General features: G+C 39.1%; 1 protein-coding gene across 1 annotated transcript in view; it reads left to right on the top strand.

Moving 5' to 3' along the window:
- The window catches only part of GPR156 (G protein-coupled receptor 156), a 93,230-nt gene that overhangs the window by 26,294 nt on the left and 45,820 nt on the right, over positions 1-21,116 (top strand). Inside the window, exons 2-3 of the mRNA XM_081235246.1 lie at positions 7,209-7,686; positions 7,902-8,038. Of these exons, the coding sequence (XP_081091372.1) occupies positions 7,591-7,686; positions 7,902-8,038 (233 nt within the window). The 5' untranslated portion in view covers positions 7,209-7,590. The remainder of the gene's footprint in view (positions 1-7,208; positions 7,687-7,901; positions 8,039-21,116) is intronic.

Raw genomic sequence — 21,116 nt, 5'->3', positions numbered from 1 at the left:
TGAATTTTGTCAAAAGCTTTTTCTGCATCTATTGATATGATCATATGGTTTTTATTCTTCAATTTGTTAGTATGGTGTATCACATTGATTGATTTGCATATATTAAATAATCCTTGCATCGCTGGGATAAATCCCACTTGATCATGGTGTATGACCCTTTTAATGTATTGTTGGATTCTGTTTGCTAGTATTTTGTTGAGGAATTTTGCATCTATATTCATCAGTGATATTGGTCTGTAATTTTCTTTTTTTGTAGTATCTTTGTCTGGTTTTGGTATCAGGGTGATGGTGGCCTCATAGAATGATTTTGGGTGTTCCTTCCTCTGCAAGTTTTGGAAGAGTTTGAGAAGGATGGGTGTTAGCTCTTCTCTATATGTTTGATAGAATTCACCTGTGAAGCCATCTGGTCCTGGACTTTTGTTTGTTGCACGATTTTTAATCACACTTTCAATTTCATTACTTGTGATTTGTCTGTTCATATTTTCTATTTATTCCTGATTCAGTCTTGGAAGGTTATACCTTTCTAAGAATTTGTCCACTTCTTCCAGGTTGTCCATTTTATTGGCATAGGTTTGCTTGTAGTACTCTCTTAGGATGTTTTGTATTTCTGCGGTGTCTGTTGTAACTTCTCATTTTTCATTTCTAATTTTATTGATTTGAGTCCTCTCCTCTTTTTCTTGATCAGTCTGGCTAATGGTTTATCAATTTTGTTTATCTTCTTCTCAAAGAACCAGCTTTTGGGTTTTTTGTTTGTTTGTTTTTCTGCGGTACGCGGGCCTCTCACTGTTGTGGCCTCTCCGGTTGCGGAGCACAGGCTCCGGACACACAGGCTCAGCGGCCATGGCTCGTGGGCCTAGCCACTCCACGGCATGTGGGATCTTCCCAGACGGGCACAAATCTGTGTCGCCTGCATCAGCAGGCAGACTGTCAACCACTGTGCCACCAGGGAAGCCCTGCTTTTGGTTTTATTGATCTTTGCTCTTTTCTTTGTTTCTATTTCATTTATTTCTACTCTGATCTTTATGATTTCTTTCCTTCTACTAACTTTGGGTTTTGTTTGTTCTTCTTTCTCTAGTTCCTTTAGGTGTAAAGTTAGATAGTTTATTTGAGATTTTTCTTGTTTGTTGAGGTAGGCTTGTGTAGCTATAAACTTCCCTCTTAGAACTGCTTTTGTTGCATCCCATAGGTTTTGGATTGTCGTGTTTTCATGGTAATTTGTCTCTAGGTATTTTTTGACTTCCTCTTTGATTTCTTCAGTGACCTCTTGGTTATTTACTAATGTATTGTTTAGCCTCCATGTGTTTGTGTTCTTTACGTTTTATCCCCTGTAATTGATTTCTAATCTCATAGTGTTGTGGTCAGAAAGATGCTTTATATGATTTCAATTTTCTGAAATTTACTGAGGCTTGATTTGTGACCCAAGATGTGGTCTATCCTGGAGAATGTTCCGTGTGCACTTGAGAAGAAAGTGTAATCTGCTGTTTTGGGATGGAATGTCCTATAAATATCAATTAAATCTGTGTGGTCTGTTGTGTCATTTAAAGCTTATGTTTCCATATTAATTTTCTGTTTGGATGATATGTCCATTGGTGTAAGTGAGGTGTTAAAGTCCCCCAGTATTATTGTGTTACTGTCGATTTCCTCTTTTATAGCTGTTAGCAGGTGCCTTATGTATTGAGGTGCTCGTACGTTGGATGCATATGTATTTATAATTGTTATATCTTCTTGGATTGATCCCTTGATCATTATGTAGTGTCCTTCCTTGTCTCTTGTAGCATTCTTTATGTTTAAGTATAGTTTATCTGATATGAGTATTGCTACTGCAGCATTCTTTTGATTTCCATTTGCATAGAATATCTTTTTCCATCCCCTCACTTTCAGTCTGTATGTGTCCCTAGGTCTGAAGTGGGTCTCTTGTAGACAGCATATATATGGGTCTTGTTTTTGTATCCATTCAGCAAGCCTGTGTCTTTTGGTTGGAGCATTTAATCCATTCACGTTTAAGGTAATTATCGATATGTATGTTCCTATTACCATTTTCTTAATTGTTATGGGTTCGTTTTTGTAGGTCCTTTTCTTCTCTTGTGTTTCCCACGTAGAAAAGTTCCTTTAGCATTTGTTGTAGAGCTGGTTTGGTGGTGCTGAATTCTCTTAGCTTTTGCTAGTGTGTAAAGCTTTTGATTTCTCTGTTGAATCTGAATGAGATTCTTGCTGGGTAGCGTAATCTTGGTTGTAGCTTCTTCCCTTTCGTCACTTTAAATATATCATACCACTCCCTTCTGGCTTGTAGAGTTTCTGCTGAGAAATCAGCTGTTAACGTTATGGGAGTTCCCTTATATGTTATTTGTTGATTTTCCCTTGCTGCTTTCAGTAATTTTTCTTTATCTTTAATTTTTGCCAATTTGATTACTATGCGTCTCAGTGTGTTTCTCCTTGGGTTTATCCTGCCTGAGACGATGTGCATTTCCTGGGCTTGGGTGGCTATTTCCTTTCCCATGTTAGGGAAGTTTTTGACTATAATCTCTTCAAATATTTTCTCAGGTCCTTTCTCTCTCTCTTCTCCTTCTGGGACCCCTATAATGCGAATGTTGTTGCATTTAATGTTGTCCCAGAGGTCTCTTAGGCTGTCTTCATTTCTTTTCATCCTTCTTTTCTTTATTCTGTTCCGTGGCTGTGAATTCCACCATTCTGTCTTCCAGGTCACTTATCTGTTTTTTTTTAAATTTTTTAAATCTGTTCTTCTGCCTCAGTTATTCTGCTATTGATTCCTTCTAGTATATTTTTCATTTCAGTTATTGTATTGTTCAAATCTGTCTGTTTGTTCTTTAATTCTTCTAGGTGTTTGTTTTTTAATTCTTCTAGGTCTTTGTAAAACATTTCTTGCATCTTCTCGATCTTTGCCTCCAGTCTTTTTCCGAGGTCCTGGATCATCATCACTGTCGTTATTCTGAATTCTTTTTCTGGAAGGTTGCCTATCTCCACTTCATTTAGGTGTTTTTCTGGGGCTTTATCTTGTTCCTTCATCTGGCATATAGCCCTCTGCCTTTTCATCTTGTCTGTCTTTCTGTGAATGTGGTTTTTGTTCCACAGGCTGCAGGATTGTAGTTCTTCTTGCTTCTGCTGTCTCCCGTCTGGTGAATCACCAATATTTTATTTTTGGAGTGTCTAATCTACTATATTTTAATTTTATGATTGCATTTCAATCTCTAGAATTCTGTTTGGGTTTTCTAAATACATTCTCCATTTCTCCTTTCCTTTTGTTTATGTTCTGTTTTATATCTTTCAGCATATTTATAATAGTTGTTTTAAAGTCCTCATGTGCCAGTTATATTATTTCTGTTATTTCTGTATTTTTTTACTATTTTTTGGCTGTGCTGCACAGGATGCCGAATCCTAATTCCCTGACCAGGGATCAAATCTGTGCCCCCTGCAGTGGAAGTGTGGTGTCCTAACCTCTGGACTGCCAGGGAAGTCCCTCTGTATGTTTTCATTGAATTTTTAAAGTGTATTGTTATAGGTCTTATTTCTTGCCTCTTTGCGTGCCTGGTAATTTTTTATTGATGATGGACATTTGAATTTTATGTTGTTGAGTGCTGGCTCTTGTTGTATTCCTTTAACGAACATTGTATTTTGTTCTGGAATGCAGTTAAGTTTTTTGTGGATCAATCTGATCCTTTTAAGGCTTACTTTTGAGCATTATTAGGGAAGGTCCAGAGTAGTTTCTAGTCTAGGGTTTGTTTAGTCCCATTTTTTTCTGAGAATTGTATCTAATGTCCTGTATATTATGAGGTCTCTCCACTCTGGCTGGTGGGAACACAAAGTATCCCCAACCCTGTGTGAACTCCGGGAAATGTTCAGCCACTGCCTACCAGTGGTTATTTCTTTCACTTCAAGTAGTTTCCTCTCACTCATGCCTAGATCAATACTCAGAAAAAGACTGAGAGGATCCCCTGCAGATTTCCAAAGCACTCTCTTTCTTGGTGTCTCCGTCTTCTTCATTACTCTGCCTCACAAATTTGTTTGCCTGATGTCCCTAAACTGCGATCTATTCTCCTTACCTTAGCAAGACTTCTAGGCTCTCTTTGGGTTTCCCTCCTTGTGCTGTGGCCTGGGAACTGCCTTCAGGCAGTAACTTCGGATCAATTATTGTCACTGAAAGGATGTATTTATTTATTTATATTTCACTTTATGTCTGTCAGTCAGTTGTAGGTTCACCTCATTTGTTTTCCAAAGTCCTGTGAAATCTGTTATCCAATATCTGGTAAGAGTTGTTTTGTATATTTTGTCTGGTTTTCGAGGTGTTTACTGCAGGACGGCATTTCCAATAGCAGTTAATTCTTCATGAACAGAAGCAGAAGTTGTACCAACTACAAAACAAATTTTTTAAAGACAGTAATTGTAGGACTAGTTTTTCAATAGCCAGAAATAATGTGTAGAAGAATAGGGTAGATTTTTGTGGAAAGATACGGGGGCTGTTGAGAGTTGTGAACCTGTGAAGGACCATCTTGCTCTTTGGAACAGTGAAGTTGATGCAGTATCTGTTTTGCTGATCCTAATCACTGGACAGGATTCTGTTAAATAAATTGTAAGCCCTACCATTTCATCTTCTTGGGCCTGCTACTGTCTGTGGACTAGACAGTTTACCTCTATAGACTTTGGTGGGGGTGGGAATTGCTCTTGGAGGAGCCTGGCAGACCTTTCTCTTTGTGCCTTGGATTCTGTATCTATCTTATGGTCAAATGCCTCACTATTATCCCCTCTGACACACTACTTCCCACCCACTTTCCCAATCACTCAATACTTTTTGAAATCATTCAACTCTGTCCTCTCAATGACTAAGCCATTCATTGTTTCACCACTTCTTCATGTGTGAATCTCTGTAAATGTGTGTTAATGTTATAATTGAATGCCTGCCCCGTGGAAGAGCCTAGTATCATGGTTTATAAAGTTCCTACACTGGATATCCATGGACTGGAGGGGTGCCTAGCATTCAAAGTTCCATGCCAGTGAGTTCAGTCTGTTCAAGGTGACCTTTAGAATGTACTCAGAAATTTATGTTCAGCTGGACAATCCTATCATGTTCACAGAATCTCCCAAAAATGATTTGGGCTTAAGGTTTTTAGCCCTCCTGAGATCCACAGTGTTGACCAGGGTTTCTCTACCTTAGCATTACTGACATTTGGGGCTGGATAAGTCTTTGTTATTTGGACCATTCTGTGAATTGTAGGATGTATAACAGCATCCCTGGCCTCTACCTACCACATGTCAGTAGCACCTTCCTCTCAGTTTTGACAACCACAATGTCTCCAGACACTGCCAGATGTCCTCTGGAGGTGCAAAATTGCCCCAGTTAAGGGTTACTGATATAGACATACTGTTGTGGGCCACACTCCAGAGAACCCATAGATGTGAAGCTCTGGGAACTAAACATGAAGAAACCTAACAGGCCATTGGTGTCTTCTTAGGGTGAGGTCAGTCCAGGGTGTCTGCCCCATGCGGGGTATTAACTGGGAGGACATTGACCTTGCAGTTAAACTCCTGGATTTGAGTCCTGCCTCTGCAGATTTGGAGCAAGATTCTCCACTTTTCTGCTCTTCAGTTTTCTTATGTGAAAATGAGGAGATGTCTTGTTTACCTCACATGACACAGTTGTGAGAACAAAATGAGGTTTTATATATATACACACACACATCTATATGATGTAAGGATACACAAACTGGGACTTAATAATGGTTTAAATATAAGTGTACTTATTTGCCAGTATGATTAAAAGGGCAATATAGGAAAAATATATTTTTCAATCCATCATATAGTCCTCCCTGTGGCTTCCAATATTGCTCCATGCTAGAAAGCACTTTAGAGGTTGTCTAACTTTTAAGAAAAAGATAAAAATTATCTTTTTAGCAATTAAATTTTCAACTAAATGAAGATGCAAATAGTCAGATTTTTGTATTTACTCCTTAATTTTGCATTCAGTAATCTGATCAGACTTCACAAGAATTTATCTTGACAGGAGGTAGTGGCTTTTAGTTCTCTTGGGATTTCATTGTAATGAGCCTGGTAAATAATTCAGGACGATATGAGAGGCCAATATATGGGCAGCACCTGGTGCTATATTGTTCATGTCTAAGCATGCAGAATCCAAAGATGGCATTCTACACCAGTCACTATTGTTCTGGCTTAAACACAAGTCCTGTATTCAGTGGCTATTGGAATAATAATTGATTTTTTTTCTCTTCCAAGTTTCCTCCACAATAAAATAAAACTGTGCTAAGCTGTTTCAGAAACACAAAGTAGAGGTGGCATCCTTTTTTAAATTCCCACTGGTAAAATTTCAAATCTGTTTCTCTGTTACAGGATAGATTGCTTCAAAGTATTGGGGACATGTCTGCCTTTTCTGCTGGAGTTAATTTAAGCCTCTCTACTTTTGAGCATTTCTACTTTTGTTCTGCAAGGTAGAGCTTTTTTTTAGATCACAGTATTCATATTGCAATCATCTTCTGAGAGAAATAACACCATCCTCTGGCCACTTGCTCACTCTGTGGGAATTCTTAGAACCCTCAGTTTCTCTCCCTATTACCTGAGTAGCCTATCCCACTTCTAGTAGTCTAACAGTTTAGAAATAAACAAACAGAAAACTCTTGGCAAAGGGCTTGTATATCCTTTTGAAATCCCAGCTGACTGGGCATAGAATGTTCCTCCCTTCACTGAGCTAACAGGAGTGAACAGGACCAACCAACAGGCAATGTATGCAGACAGTATGGGGCACCTGAGCCTACCACCACCCAGGATCAGACAGAGCTTAATCCCTAAGTTGCATAGAAAGATCTTTGAAGGGCAGGGGGGTTTCCACTAGGGAAAAAAGCAAGATGTGTTCACATATTGAAACTAAAATTTTTGTAGCGCTGGACCATAAAAGGGATCAGAAGAGGGACTGTAGAGCTGTATATCTATAAATTGTTAGGTGTGCTTTGTCTTTGTTTTTAAAGTATTGTTTATTAAAGAGGTTTTGAAATATATTTACTTAAATATATACTATATTTTAAACCTTTGTTATATATAATAATGTATATAACTACATATAATAAAAATATATAGTTAAAATGTGTAAAATATTTTTAAACTTCTGTAATAATCCATTTAGATATATGTGTGTATTTGTGTTTATTTGTGTGTGTTACATATAAATAACATTTGTTTGTTAACAGGTTTAATTGCTTTCTTCTCCTTTGTGACCTGTGTGAGAGTACTTGGAGCAGTGACTGCCATCTGGTGGCAAGCCAGAATCATCGCAGTGTGTGACTTAATGGTTACTAAGATGCCCACTCTTGACTCACATGGTCTGCACTGGCAGCAGGGGACCAGGAGAGCCTGGAGGGTGTCTGATGAAGGAGCTTAGTGAAATAACTCTCCGCTTCCACCTGAATGGATTGTTCATCCCAGATTCTGCACCAGGAGCCAGCTTCAAAATGGCACCTCTGAAGAAAAGGTTTGAGTTGCTCTTCTGTTTTACTCAAAGACCTTCTGGTTATCTACTGCTGGGTAACCAAGACTGTGAATAAGCACATACCAAGAGGGGCATACGATGACATGGAGCCTGAAATAAACTGCTCTGAATTGTGTGATGGTTTTCCTGGCCAGGAGCTGGAGCGGAGACCCCTTCATGATCTCTGCAGGACAACAATTGTAAGTGAGCAGCCATGGGGTGTCAGGGCTGCTTAGATGTACACGTTGTTGTTATTATTGTTGATGATGGTAGTGGTGGTGGAGGGGGGAGAAGTACGAGGAGGAAATGCTTATGCAGGACATTATGTCCCAGCTCTGGAGGTGATGGGGGCAGTTCATGTTTGATCTGTAGAAGAGCCTTCGTTCCTAACAGCTTCTCTTCATTCTGTCCTCAGACCTCTTCCCACCACAGCAGTAAGACCATTTCTTCATTATCTCCTGCCCTCTTGGGTGTTGTTTGGACTTTCCTCAGCTGTGGACTTCTGCTGATAGCCTTCTTTCTTGGCTTCACAATTCGCTGCAGGAAGAACAGGTAAGCAGCCCCATGCCTAGTTTCTCATATCTCGTTGCCTGAAACATGAAACCCAGAGTGTTAGTGTCATTTTGGCACCACGAGCTGCTGGCTGGTATCAGCAAAGCTTGTGTTCTACTGTGGCATTAAACCATGTGAGAAGCTGTCCCTGAAGGAGGCCTGGCCTTGCAGTACAATTCCCTCTTGAGAAGGAGAAAGGTCTGGCCCACTCTTGTGCTAACTACTACAAGAATATCCAAAGAAGAGAATGAAGAGTCTCTCCTCATAAAGGATGGTGAGATCTTTCCGAGAAGATGAGGTATTTATATTAAAAATAGAGAGCATGTAGAGAAATATTCCAAAGCAACATTAAAGTTTATGGCAGCACAATTGGAACCAGTCTGGGTAAGCTAAGGTTTCCGTAAAAACAGTGAAGCCCCACTACCTGGCTATTCTGCTAGACAGTTGTGACTGGTTGGAAAGTCACTGGCTCTTCCAGGTAAGGGCGTATGGCACCCAGGACTGACAAAAGAAACAAAGTGATGGCTTTTTTCTGAAGGGACTTGCAGAATCTTTCCTTCACTGGTATCCAGTCCTTCCCTCAAGGCCCACCCCATCTCTCCCACTCTGTGCCATCCTCCTGCCCCAGCTATCCCAGGCTCCCTCCTGAGAAGCCCTGCTCCAGCCTTCTCTCCCTGGTCTACAGGTGATTTCTGGATGGACCCCATGTCAGATTTCAACAGCCCCCTCAGAGATGCCAAACTCGCCTGTCCCCACAGCAGCCTGACACTTGGTGGCGATCAAGTGTATTACGCTCCGTTGCCTGGGTTTGGCACTCAGATGAGGGTCAGTCAGTTGGATTTTTCTGCAGGCATTTTGGGGTGCCACTGGCCATCTGAGGTTTGGAGGACATGGAACTGTTAGGCAGCAGTGGCTTGATCTGCTGGGTCAACCTCAGCATGGCAGTGAGGCGTGGCACTTGGCCCTGGGTGCACCCCTGAAGCTTCCCCAGCCACTTTTCATTCTGTTCCTCAAATACACTAAGCCCACTCCCATCCTAAGGCCTTTGATTTACTGTCACTTTACTGTTTCCACTGCCTGACAGTCTTCTGCAGATCATCCCATGACTAGTTCCTTCTCATCTGATAGGTCTTATCTCAAATGTCATCTCTTCAGGGAGGATTTCCCTGATCATCCTATCTAAGGTAGCCTCTCTACAGAATGGCCATCCAGCTCCCTACGTCTCATGCCATATCCCCTCACCCTGTTTTATTTTCTTCATAGCAAGTATCACTCTCTGATAGCACCATATTTATTGATTTACCTGTTTATTGTCTGCACCCCCCACCAGAATGTAAAGTCTGTGAACACAAGGACCTTGTCTGTCATGCTCACCACTGTTTCCAGCGTTTAGAACAGACTGGAATGTAGTAAGTGCTCAGTAAATATGTTTTCAGTGATCCTGGGAGTAAGGAGACTTAAATCCCAACAGTAGCTGCTGCCAAGAAAATGACTAGGAAAATCACACATTCCAAGGTTAGAAAACTATGGAGTATACTATTTTCAGTTACAACACATTTCTATAATGCAAGTTAGTACCCAATTGACAAATAAGAAAATAACATCATCGGTTCATATGTAATTTTTTCCCCAGCTAATCAATAGTTTAAAGCATCCAGGGACAAGCTTTCTTACAGTTAAAGAAGGAAGGCTTAAGCTAAGAATACTGCGATAGCAGTGCAAGCAGTAGCTGGTTTAATGGCTTCAAGAACTGGTATTCTACCTACAATGTGACGCTATCTGATGAAGTTGCAGGAGTAGATGAAGACATGAAGAAGACATTTCCCTGGTATTTAAAAACGATTGCTGAAGAAAACACAGATCCAAATTAGGTTTTGATGACAATGTTATCTATTGGAGGTGAATGCCCTTAAGGACCTATGTCTTGCAGATTTAAGGCTGTAAAAATCAACTGTGATCCTGCGTACAAGTGGTAGTGGACATTTACTGAGTACTAGTATTTTAATTGAGATAATTATTATTTTTTATTAGTATTCTGGTTACAAAGTTAAATGTGTTTCATATGTTATGGCCCCACATTATTTTTCCCATAACCCATTATTTTTATCCACAATTTTGTAGAATGCGAGGTTTTTTAAAAAGCATTTATATGTCTGAACACTTGTAAACAGTGTTATAGTAGAAGCACCTATATTTGTTTCATTCTACTAAAGATTTTGTTGCCTGTCTTGCTTGCAGCGGGAGCATGACTTGGCATAAAAAATAACATATTAAGAGGCACTGTGAATAAAAACACATTTTGCAGTTAAGTAGCTTACAAGGTCAGACAAGGAAACATAAAATAACCCAGTTTCAAAAGTGCTTTCTTAAATAGTAAAATTTGTTCAAAGGTGCAGCATCAAAGTTAGATGCCTCATTTCACTCCAGTTCTGTGGTCTCTAAATTTGTGACTGTGACTCTGTGTGTGCACACACATGCATGTGTGTGCCAGAGTAAGAAAAACATTTTAATAATATTAAAAAAATGTAGCAATGTTCAAGTTCAGTCACCAGTACTGCATTTTTTAAATAACATTTAAAAAATGTAGTCTACAAGAGAAAATCAGTAAAGATACAGAAGATTTGAACAACTCCATCAACCAACTTGACCTAATTGACGTTTGTATAATCCTACACCCAACAACAGCAGAATACACATTCTTTTCAAGTACACACAGAACATTTACCAAGATAGATCATCTTCTGGGCCATAAAGAAGATCTTATTAAATTTAAAAGGATTCAAATTATACAAAGTATGTTCTCTGACCAGAATGGAATTAAATTAGAAATCCATAACAGAGAGATCTCTGGAAAATTCTGAAATATTTGGAAACTAAATAGAACACTTTAAAGTAACCCATGGTCAAAGAAGAAATCAGAAGGGAAACTAGAAAGTATTTTCAACTGACTGAAGGTGAAAACACAATATATCAAAAATTTTTGGATGCCATTAAAGCAGTACTTCAGGGGAAATTAGAGCACTAAACTCCATATTATAAAGAAGAAAGATCCACCTTACAAAACAGAAAGCAAGAGCAGATGAGTCCCCAAATAAACAGAAGAAAGGAATAATAAAAATCAAAGTGGAAACTGATAAAATGAAAAACAGAAAAGCAACAGGAAAATAACAGCAAAACCAAAAACTCTCTGAAGATCAATAAGATTGACCAACTTCTAGACCAAGTGACCAGGAAAAAAAGAATATATAACTACCCAGGTAAGGGAGAGAGAGCTGTCATCACTAAAGATTCTATAAATATTAGAAGGAAAATAAGTTAATATCATGAACAACTTTGGTAGGCAGTCTCTAAAATGTTCTCCAATAAGTCCTACCTCCTGGTAGTCACAATATTGTGAAATCTCTTCTCCTTGAGTATGGGCTAGACTGACTGATTTGCTTATTAGTCACTTGGGATAAGGTTACAAAAAGACTATGGCTTCCAACTTGGATCCCTCTCACTCTTTCACTCACTCTGAGGGATGCCACCTTCCATTTTGTGAGCTGCCCTGCAGAGAGGCCCACATGGCCAGGAGCTGATGTTTCCAGTCTGTGGCCATCAAGGACCTGAGGCTTATTAACAGCCATGTCAGTGAGCTTCAATAGATCTTCTGAGTCCTGCTAAGAGCAGTGTGAATAAGCTTGGAAGCAGATTTTCCCCCAGTCGAGCCTTGGAGGACTGCAGCCATGGCTCACCAAGGGGTATACTTGTGAGAGACCCTGAGCCAGAGGCACCCTGCTAAACTGTGCCTGTATTGTAGAAATATTACTAGTTCTACACAAAGTCTTCTAAGAAACTGAAAATAAGGAAGCATTTCCTGACTTACTCTAATGAGTTAGGAAACACAGAATTTAGAAGAGAAAAAAACTATAGGCTTATGAACATAGATCCAAAATTTTAAACAAAATTTTAGCAAATTGAGTACAACCAATATCAAAAGGATAATTCATCATGACAAAGTGAAGTTTATTCCAGGAATGCAAAGTTGTTTTAACATCCATATGTCAATCAATGTAATACACCATGTTTACCAACTAAAAAAGAAAACCATATGATCACCTTAATAGGCATAGAAAGAGCATTTGACAGGGTTCAACATCCATTCCTGATAAAATCTCAACAAAGTAAAATAGAAAAGAACTCCCTCAACCTAACTCCCTACCATTTTTTTTAACATCTTTATTGGAGTGTAATTGCTTTACAATGGTGTGTTAGTTTCTGCTTTATAACAAAGTGAATCAGTTATACATATACATATGTTCCCATATCTCTTCCCTCTTGCATCTCCCTCCCTCCCACCCTCCCTATCCCACCCTCCCTATCCCACCCCTCTTGGTGGTCACAAACCACCGAGCTGATCTCCCTGTGCTATGCGGCTGCTTCCCACTAGCTATCTATTTTACGTTTGGTGTGTGTTGGTGGTGTAGTGGTGAGCATAGCTGCCTTCCCTACTTTTTTTTTTTTTTTTTTGCGGTACGCGGGCCTCTCACTGTTGTGGCCTCTCCTGTTTCAGAGCACAGTCTCTGGACGCGCAGGCTCAGTGGCCATGGCTCACGGGCCTAGCCGCTCCGTGGCATGTGGGATCTTCCCGGACCAGGGCACGAACCTGTATCCCCTGCATCGGCAGGCGGCCTCTCAACCACTGTGCCACCAGGGAAGCCCCTTCCCTACCATTTTTAATGGTAGAAGACTAAATGCTTTCCCATTGTGACCAGAAGCAAGATGTCTGCTCTCACCAGTTCTATTCAACAGTGAAGGTTTTAGCCAATGCAAAGAGAAATAAAAGTCACCTAACTTAGAAGGGAAGAACTAAAATGACTTACCTTCAGGTCACCTGATCATCTATATAGAAAATTCAATGGAACCTATTTTTTTAAAAAAACAATTAGAACTAATAAATTAGTTTAACAAGATTGCAGTGTACAAGATCAATGTACAAAACTCAACTGTATTTCTATGTAGTAAAAACAATTGAAAAGTGAAATTAAAAGTAATGCCATTTACAGTAGCATAAAAAATATGAAATATTTAGGGATAAATCTAACAAATGATTTGAAATACTTGTGCACTGAAAACTGGAAAACATTGCTGAGAGATATTAAAGAAATTCTAAATAAATGGAGACATATGGTGTTCATGGGTTAGAAGACTCAATATTGTTAATTCTCCCCTTATTGATCTATAGACTAAACCCAATCACACTCACAATTCAGCTGGCCTTTTTTTGTATAAATTGACAAGCTGGTTCTACAATTCACATGGAAATATGAAGCACCTAGAAGAGCCAGAACAACTTTAAAGAAGAATAAAGTTGGAGGACTAGGACCACCTGATTTCAAGATGTTACAAAGCTAGTTATGAAGACAGTTTGGTATTGGGTAAAGATAGACATATACATCAACAGAACAGATAGAATCCAGAAATAAACCTATGCATATATGGGAAACTGCTTTTCAACAGAGGTGCAAAGGCAATTCAGTGGAGAAGGGACAGTCAGTCTTTTCAACAAATGGTGCTGGAACAATTGGATACCCATATGCAGAAATGAACTTTGATCTACATCTTGTGCCATGTTTAGAAATTAACTGAAAATGGATCATACACCTATCTATTAAATCTAAAAAAATCTAAAACTGTGAAACTTCTCAAAGAAAGCATAGGATAACAATTTTGTGACCTTATAATAAGCAAAGATTTATTAGGTACAACAATAAAAGTAAAATCCATATAACAAAGCATTGATGAGTTGAACTTCATCAAAATTAGAAGCATCTTCTCCTCTAAAGAGAAACTTAAGAAAATGAAAAGAAAGCCACATACTGGAAGAAAATATCTGCAAGTCATGTATCTGATAAACAACTTGTATCCAGAATATATAAATAATACTAAAAATTGATAATAAGCAATCCAACAACAACAAAAAAATGAGTGAAAGATTTGAACAGACACTTCACCACAGAAGATATATGGATGGCAAATAAACATGTGAAAAGATAGTCAACACCATTCGTCATAGGGAAATGCATATTAAAACCACAATGAAATACCACTACACACCTATTAGAATGGTTGAAATTTTAAAAGACTGGCTAAATTGGCATATACTGCTGGTGGGAATGTAATATGGTACAACCACTTTGGAAAACAGCCTGAACGTTTCTTTAAAAGTTCAACATATGGCTACCATATGATCCAGTCATTCTACTCTCAGGTTTTTACCCAGAGAAATTAAGCTATATGTACACCATACTGTATACCATGTTCATAATAGCTTTATTTGTAATAGCCAAAAACTGCAAATAACAAATATGCATCAACAAGTGAATGGATAAACAAATTTTGGTATATCCATACAATGAAATACTACTCAACATTAAAATAATTATTAATATTTGGAACAGCATGGATGGATATCAAAATAATTATGCTGAGTGAAGGAAGACAGACAAAAAAATTGTATACTATATAATACCAATTATATAAATTCTAGAAAATTAATCTATTGTTAACTAATCTGTAGTGACAGAGATCAGTTGAATGGTTGCCTGCAGGCCGGGGGTAACACAGAAGAGCAGGAAGGAAGGATGACCAAGGGGTGTGTGGAAACTTTTGGGGGTGATGGTTCATTACCTTGATTGTGGCGAATATCTCACAGGTATATACATATATCAAAACTTAATAAATCATATAATCTTCAAAAATCATACAGTTTATTGTATGACAGTTACGCTCAATAAAGTTATTAAAAATGTAGTCCATAAATTTTCTATTTTTCTGAGAAGATTCTCATAAGTGAAAAAGTATACCATATTTGGTGCCCTTTTCCAAAGGACCCTGCTAGCTGACCTAAAACCCATCTGTGAAGTGTGCTAGGTATTAATGACTGATATGGGAGAATGCACTCTTTTTTCCTAGATTCCTCATGCAGTTTAATAAGGACCAAATTAACTCTTGGAGCAAAGTAGACCTTTCATGTCAAAAGGGAGACTCTCCTGGTGCCTCCTCTGAAATGCACAAAACAAGGGCAATGTCATAAGTTTTGCATGAAGATAAACTTGTTCAATTAAAGGACTATCTTTTATTCTAAGACCTTATCTCACTGTCATTTGTGACAATGATTTAAATGGTAGTTATTTACATATTGTTACTTCTCAGAATTGAAAGTAGCATTCCCACAATAATGCCCAGTAGCTGGGGTTTTACTACCTGGGAAATCAAAAAGTTTGAGTAATAAGAATTGTGTAGGACTTCCATGGTGGCGCAGTGGTTGAGAGTCCGCCTGCCGATGCAGGGGGCGCGGGTTTGTGCCCCGGTCTGGGAAGATCCCACATGCCGCAGAGCGGCTGGGCCCGTGAGCCATGGCCGCTGAGCCTGCGCATCCAGAGCATGTGCTCCACAACGGGAGAGGCCACAACAGTGAGAGGCCCGCGTACCACAAAAAAAAGAATTGTGTAGGGGGGCTTCCCTGGTGGCACGGTGGTTAAGAATCTGCCTGCCAATGCAGGGGACACGGGTTCGAGCCCTGGTCCGGGAAGATCCCACATGCCGCGGAGCAACTAAGCCCGTGCGCCACAACTACTGAGCCTGTGCTCTAGAGCCCATGAGCCACAACTGCCAAGCCCGCGTGCCACAACTACTGAAGCCTGCGCACCTAGAGCCTGTGCTCTGCAGCAAGAGAAGCCACCACAATGAGAAGCCTGCACACCGCCACGAAGAGTAGCCCCCATTCACCACCGCAGAGAAAGCCTGAACGCAGCAACGAAGACCCAATGCAGCCAAAAATAAATAAATAAATTAATTAATTAATTAATTAAGAAAATAAGAATTGTGTAGGGTATGAGATTTTACCCTACTTATAAGTTAACAAGTTAGCCTGTTACTGTTTCATGCTAGCAAAAGACACAAGACTCTTGGGTCAGAAACAAAGTACTTCATTACTCATGGTAGAAAGCAGTAGTCAGAGCTTCATGTTGGGTTTGTGTTGGTTCCCATGCCATCAGTCTCATGGGGATGATGCAGGGCCCATGATGGATGATACTTGCACACACACGGGGCTACCGTTAAAGGAAAGGAACCTAAGCCTGGGGAATTCATCACTTTTATAGTGAGTCATAACAAGCCTATTCTTTGGGGGGTGGGGTATGTTACCTCATCCCTCAAGGTTGCTCACTGCAAACAGCCCTGAGAAATGGTCTAGTTAAAGAGCAGTCAGGGCCTTGCCTGTGGCCATACCCAGCAAGAATGTATTTCTGTGGTGCCAGTTGTAACTTCTCATTTTTCATTTCTGCTTTTATTGTTTTGGGCCCTCCTTTTTTCTTGATGAGTCTGGCTGAAGTTTTATCAATTTTGTTTGTCTTTTCAAAGAACGAGCTGTTAGTTTCATTGATCTTTTCTATTGTTTTTCAGTCCGTATTTCATTTATTTCTGCTATGATCTTTATGATTTTTTTCCTTCTACTAACTTTGGGTTTTGTTTGTTCTTCTTTAGGTATGAGGTTAGGTTGTTTATTGAAGATTTTTTGTTGTTTCCTAAAGTAGCTTGCATCGCTATAAACTTCCCTCTTAGAACTGCTTTTTCTGCATCCCATAGTTTTTGGATTGTTGTGCTTTTATTTTCTTTTGTCTTCAGGTTCGTAAAAAATTTCTTCTTTTATTTCTTCAGTGATCCATTGGTTGTTTAGTAGCATATTGTTTAGATTCCACATGTTTATGTTTTTTGCAGTTATTTTCTTGTAATTTCTAGTCTTACAGTATTGTGGTCAGAAAAGATGCTTGATAAGATTTCAGTTTTCTTAAATGTCCCGAGACTTGTTTTGTGGCCTAGCAAATGATCTATCCTGGAGAATATTTCATGTGCACTTGAAAAGAATGTGTATTCTGCTGCTTTGGGATGGAATGTTTTATTATATATATAAATATAAAGTTTTTTATATGTGCTCCTATGTTGAGCACATATGTATTTATAATTGCTATATCTTCTTGGATCAATCCCTTGATTATTATGTAATGACCTCCTTTGTTTCTTGCTACAGTTGTTGCTTTAAAGTCTATTTTGTTTCATATAAGTATTGCTGCCCCAGCTTTTGTTTGATTTCCATTTGCATGGAGTATTCTTTTTTCCATCCCCTTGCTTTCAGTTTTGTGTGTCTTTAGATCCGAAGTGAGTCTCTTGTAGGCAGCATATATATGGGTGGTGTTTTTGTATCCATTCAGCTAGTCTATGTCTTTTGATTGGATCATTTTTTTAAACATCTTTATTGGAATATATCTGCTTTACAATGGTGTGTTAGTTTCTGCTTTATGACAAAGTGAATCAGCTACACATATACATATATCCCCATATCTCCTCCCTCTTGCATCTCCCTCCCACCCTCCCTATCCCACCCCTCTAGGTGGACACAAAGCACCAAGCTGATCTCCCTGTGCTGTGTGGCTTGATTGGATCATTTAGTCCATTTTCCTTTAAAGTATTGATAGGTATGTACTTATTGCCATTTTGTTAACTGTTTTGGGGTTTTTTTAGTTCTTTTTTGTTCCTTTTTTCTTTTGTTCTCTTCCCTTTTGATTTGAAGGCTATCTTTAGTGTTATGTTTGGATTTCTTTCCCTTTTTGAGAAGAAGACCATATATTTTATGATTCCATTTATTAAAATGCTTAGAATAGACAAATCTATATAGACAGAAAATAGGTTAGTGGTTACCTATGGCTGGGGAAAAGCAAATTAATACTATGAGATATACACCAAATGACTTAAATTTTTAAAGATAATGTTAAGATAAAGATGCAAAGCTGTGAAATTCTTGTCTGCTCATGGTGAGAGTGCAAATTGGTACAACCACTTTGGAAAGTGACTTGGTATATCCTCTTTTTTTTTCCTGTGAAAATTGTTTTTCTCCCAGGTTTATTGAGATATAATTGACATATAACACTGTATAAGTTGAAGGTGTACAACATTATGATTTGTTACATACATCATGAAATGATTATCACAATAAGTTTAGTGACCATGCATCATCTTGTATAGATACAAAATTAAAGAAATAGAAAAAAACTTTTTCCTTGTGATGAGAACTCTTAGGAGTCACTCTATTAACAACTTTCATATGTAACATACAGCAGTGTTAATTATATTTACCGTGTTGTACATTACACCCCTAGTACTTATTTTTCTTATATGGCATAGTTTCTAAAATTAACAATTCATATACCTTGTGATCCAGCAAATCCACTTCTAAATTACTCCCATGAGAAATGTATGCACAATTATACCAAAAGTTGTATAAAGAATATTCACACTAGCATTATTTGTAGTCACCCCGACTGTCCTTTAATAGTAAAAGGAATAAATAAGTTATGGTACATTCTTGCAATGAAATACTATTCAGCAATGGAAATGATCAAGTTATTAACACCCAGGAACATGGCCAAATCTCACAAACAAATTTTAAAAGCTAGCCACAAAAGAACATGTACTATATGCTTCCCCTTAAATACAGTTTAAAAGCAGGCATAACTAAAGTATAGTGTTAAAAGTCAAGCTAGTGAAAAAAAAAGAGTCAAGATAGTGGTGTACCTTTAGGGAGGAAGGAAAGGGTAATAATTATGAGTGGAGGTTTTGAGGTATTGAAATGTTCTTTTTCTTGACTTGGATGATAGTTACATAGATGTTTTCTTGGTGATAATTCACTGAGCTAAACATTTATAATTTGTGCACTTAAAAAATACCTTTCCTGGGGCTTCCCTGGTGGCACAGTGGTTGAGAGTCCGCCTGCCGATTCAGGGGACACGGGTTCGTGCCCCGGCCTGGGAAGATCCCACATGCCGCGGAGCAGCTGGGCCCGTGAGCCATGGCTGCTGAGCCTGTGCATCCGGAGCCTGTGCTCCACAACGGGAGAGGCCACAACAGTGAGAGGCCCGCGTACCACAAAAAAAAAAACCTTTCCTGGTCCAAGATTATTTTTTTAAAAAGTCAACCTGTCAGGTATCTATAAGTGTAGAAGTCATGAATAGGAAGTGGCAGTGTCTTCAGGAGACTGCTGAACATGAGGACAAAGAGTCAGCTTCTAATACCTTCCTTACATAATGCCAGATGTCCACGTGTTCAACTGCTTCACCATAATAGCCTTTCTTACTTTGATCAAATTCCTACATCAGGATTTGTTCTTAAATTTCCTGTTCCCTTGGCTTTCGTAAATGTAGCTGAGCATCAGATTTTCACTTAATTTGGATGTTAACAAGGTTAGACAGTAATCTGACATTAATCAGTTGCTGATCCTATTCTATTCCTTCTTCCATCTCTGTCCCACTAAAGAGCTTGCTTTCTGGGGGGAGGGAAGTTTTCAGACAGTAGACATATTTCAGGCATTTTGAACTTTGCCATGATCAATGGAGGAAGATGCTATTCCCGTGTGTATGCATGCGCGCGCACGTGTGTGTGTGTGTGTGTGTGTGTGTGTGTGTTAGGAGGAGGTGGTGATCAGGATGCTAATCTATGCACAGTGACCTTTGCTTCTATCTGACTGAGCAGATGTAGGAATTAATCATTGTCACTCCTGGATGCTGTGGCTGCAGTTGTCCCCCACTGCCTTTCTGTCCCTGATAGATTTATTAGTGCATTTTGTTTGCTGAAAAACATGCCTCAGCAGAGAAGAACTGGCAAATTAGAGAAGCTTATCTATGAATATAATTTTCTAGAAACATGTTTTTCCTGCACATCGTACTTATGTACTCTAAACTCTTTAAAAGAAGAAGAGAGAAAAGAAAAACAAACTGGTTATATTGTTTATGTAATATCTGAACAGTTATGTCTCATCCTGAGACATTTCACAGTGGACCAGTAACATTACTGTATAGCCTAGGATTGCAAAGAACTGATTGTCTTCTAACCTCTATACCCTTCTTCTTTTTGTATCTGCCCCCCCACCCATTAACTTTCAACTATCAGTTTGGTCCCACCCCTAGAATCTGGGCATAGTTTGGCTGTAGGCACAAGAAAATAAGTGGTGTAAATTAGTACTAAATTCATACTATAGCAGGCCCCACTAACACCTTTCAGACTATACCTAACACTCTCTGGACCTCAGACATCCCCGCTGTGTAGATATCCCTGCAGCCTCACCAAATCCAACCCATGCCAATATTGACACCAGTCTGGATGGAAATCAAAGTAGCCACACCGTTTTGGATGTTGAGAGTCAGCCAGAATGCAGTATAAATTTCCTAGACCTGGCCTATCTCTTTACTTTAAAAAAAATTTTTTATTGGGGTATAATTGATTTACAATGTTGTGTTAGTTTCAGGTTACAGCAAAGTGAATCTGTTATACAAATACATATATACACTCTTTTTTAGATTCTTTTCCCATATAGGCCATTACAGAGTATTGAGTAGAGTTCCTTGTGCTATACAGTAGGTCCTTATTAGTTATCTATTTTTTATATGGTAGTGCGTATGCGTCAATCCAAGTCTTCCAATTTATCCCTCCCCTTCCCACTCCCTGGTAACCATAAGTTTATTTTCTTTTTTTAAAAAATAAATTTATTTATTTTATTTTTGGCTGCGTTGGGTCTTCATTGTTGCTCACGGGCTTTCTCTAGTTGCAGCGAGCAGGGGCTACTCTTGTTGCAGTGCGCAGGCTTTTCATGGTGGTGGCTTCTCTTGTTGCGGAGCACGGGCTCTAGGCACGCGGGCTAGTTGTGGCACACGGGCTCAGTAGTTCTGGCTCGCAGGCTCTAGAGCACGGCTCAGTAGTTGTGGCGCGTGGGCTTAGTTGCTCCACGGCATGTGGGATCTTCCCAGACCAGGGCTTGAACCTGTGTCCCCTGCACTGGCAGGCGGATTCTTAACCACTGTGCCACCAGGGAAGCTCCCATAAGTTTATTTTCTATATCTGTAAATCTATTTCGGTTTTGTAGATAAGTTCATTTGTAGTCTTTTTTTAGATTCCACATATAAGTGCTACCATATATTTGTCTTTCTCTGTCGACTTACTTCACTCGGTATGAGAATCTCTGGGTCCATCCATGTTGCTGCAAATGGCA

This window comes from Mesoplodon bidens (genome assembly GCF_964165515.1).
Source record: "Mesoplodon bidens genome assembly, chromosome: 5".
NCBI classification, from domain to species: domain Eukaryota; kingdom Metazoa; phylum Chordata; class Mammalia; order Artiodactyla; family Ziphiidae; genus Mesoplodon; species Mesoplodon bidens.
The sequence above is the reverse complement of the archived record's forward strand: the minus strand, read 5'-3'. Positions and strand labels throughout refer to the sequence as shown.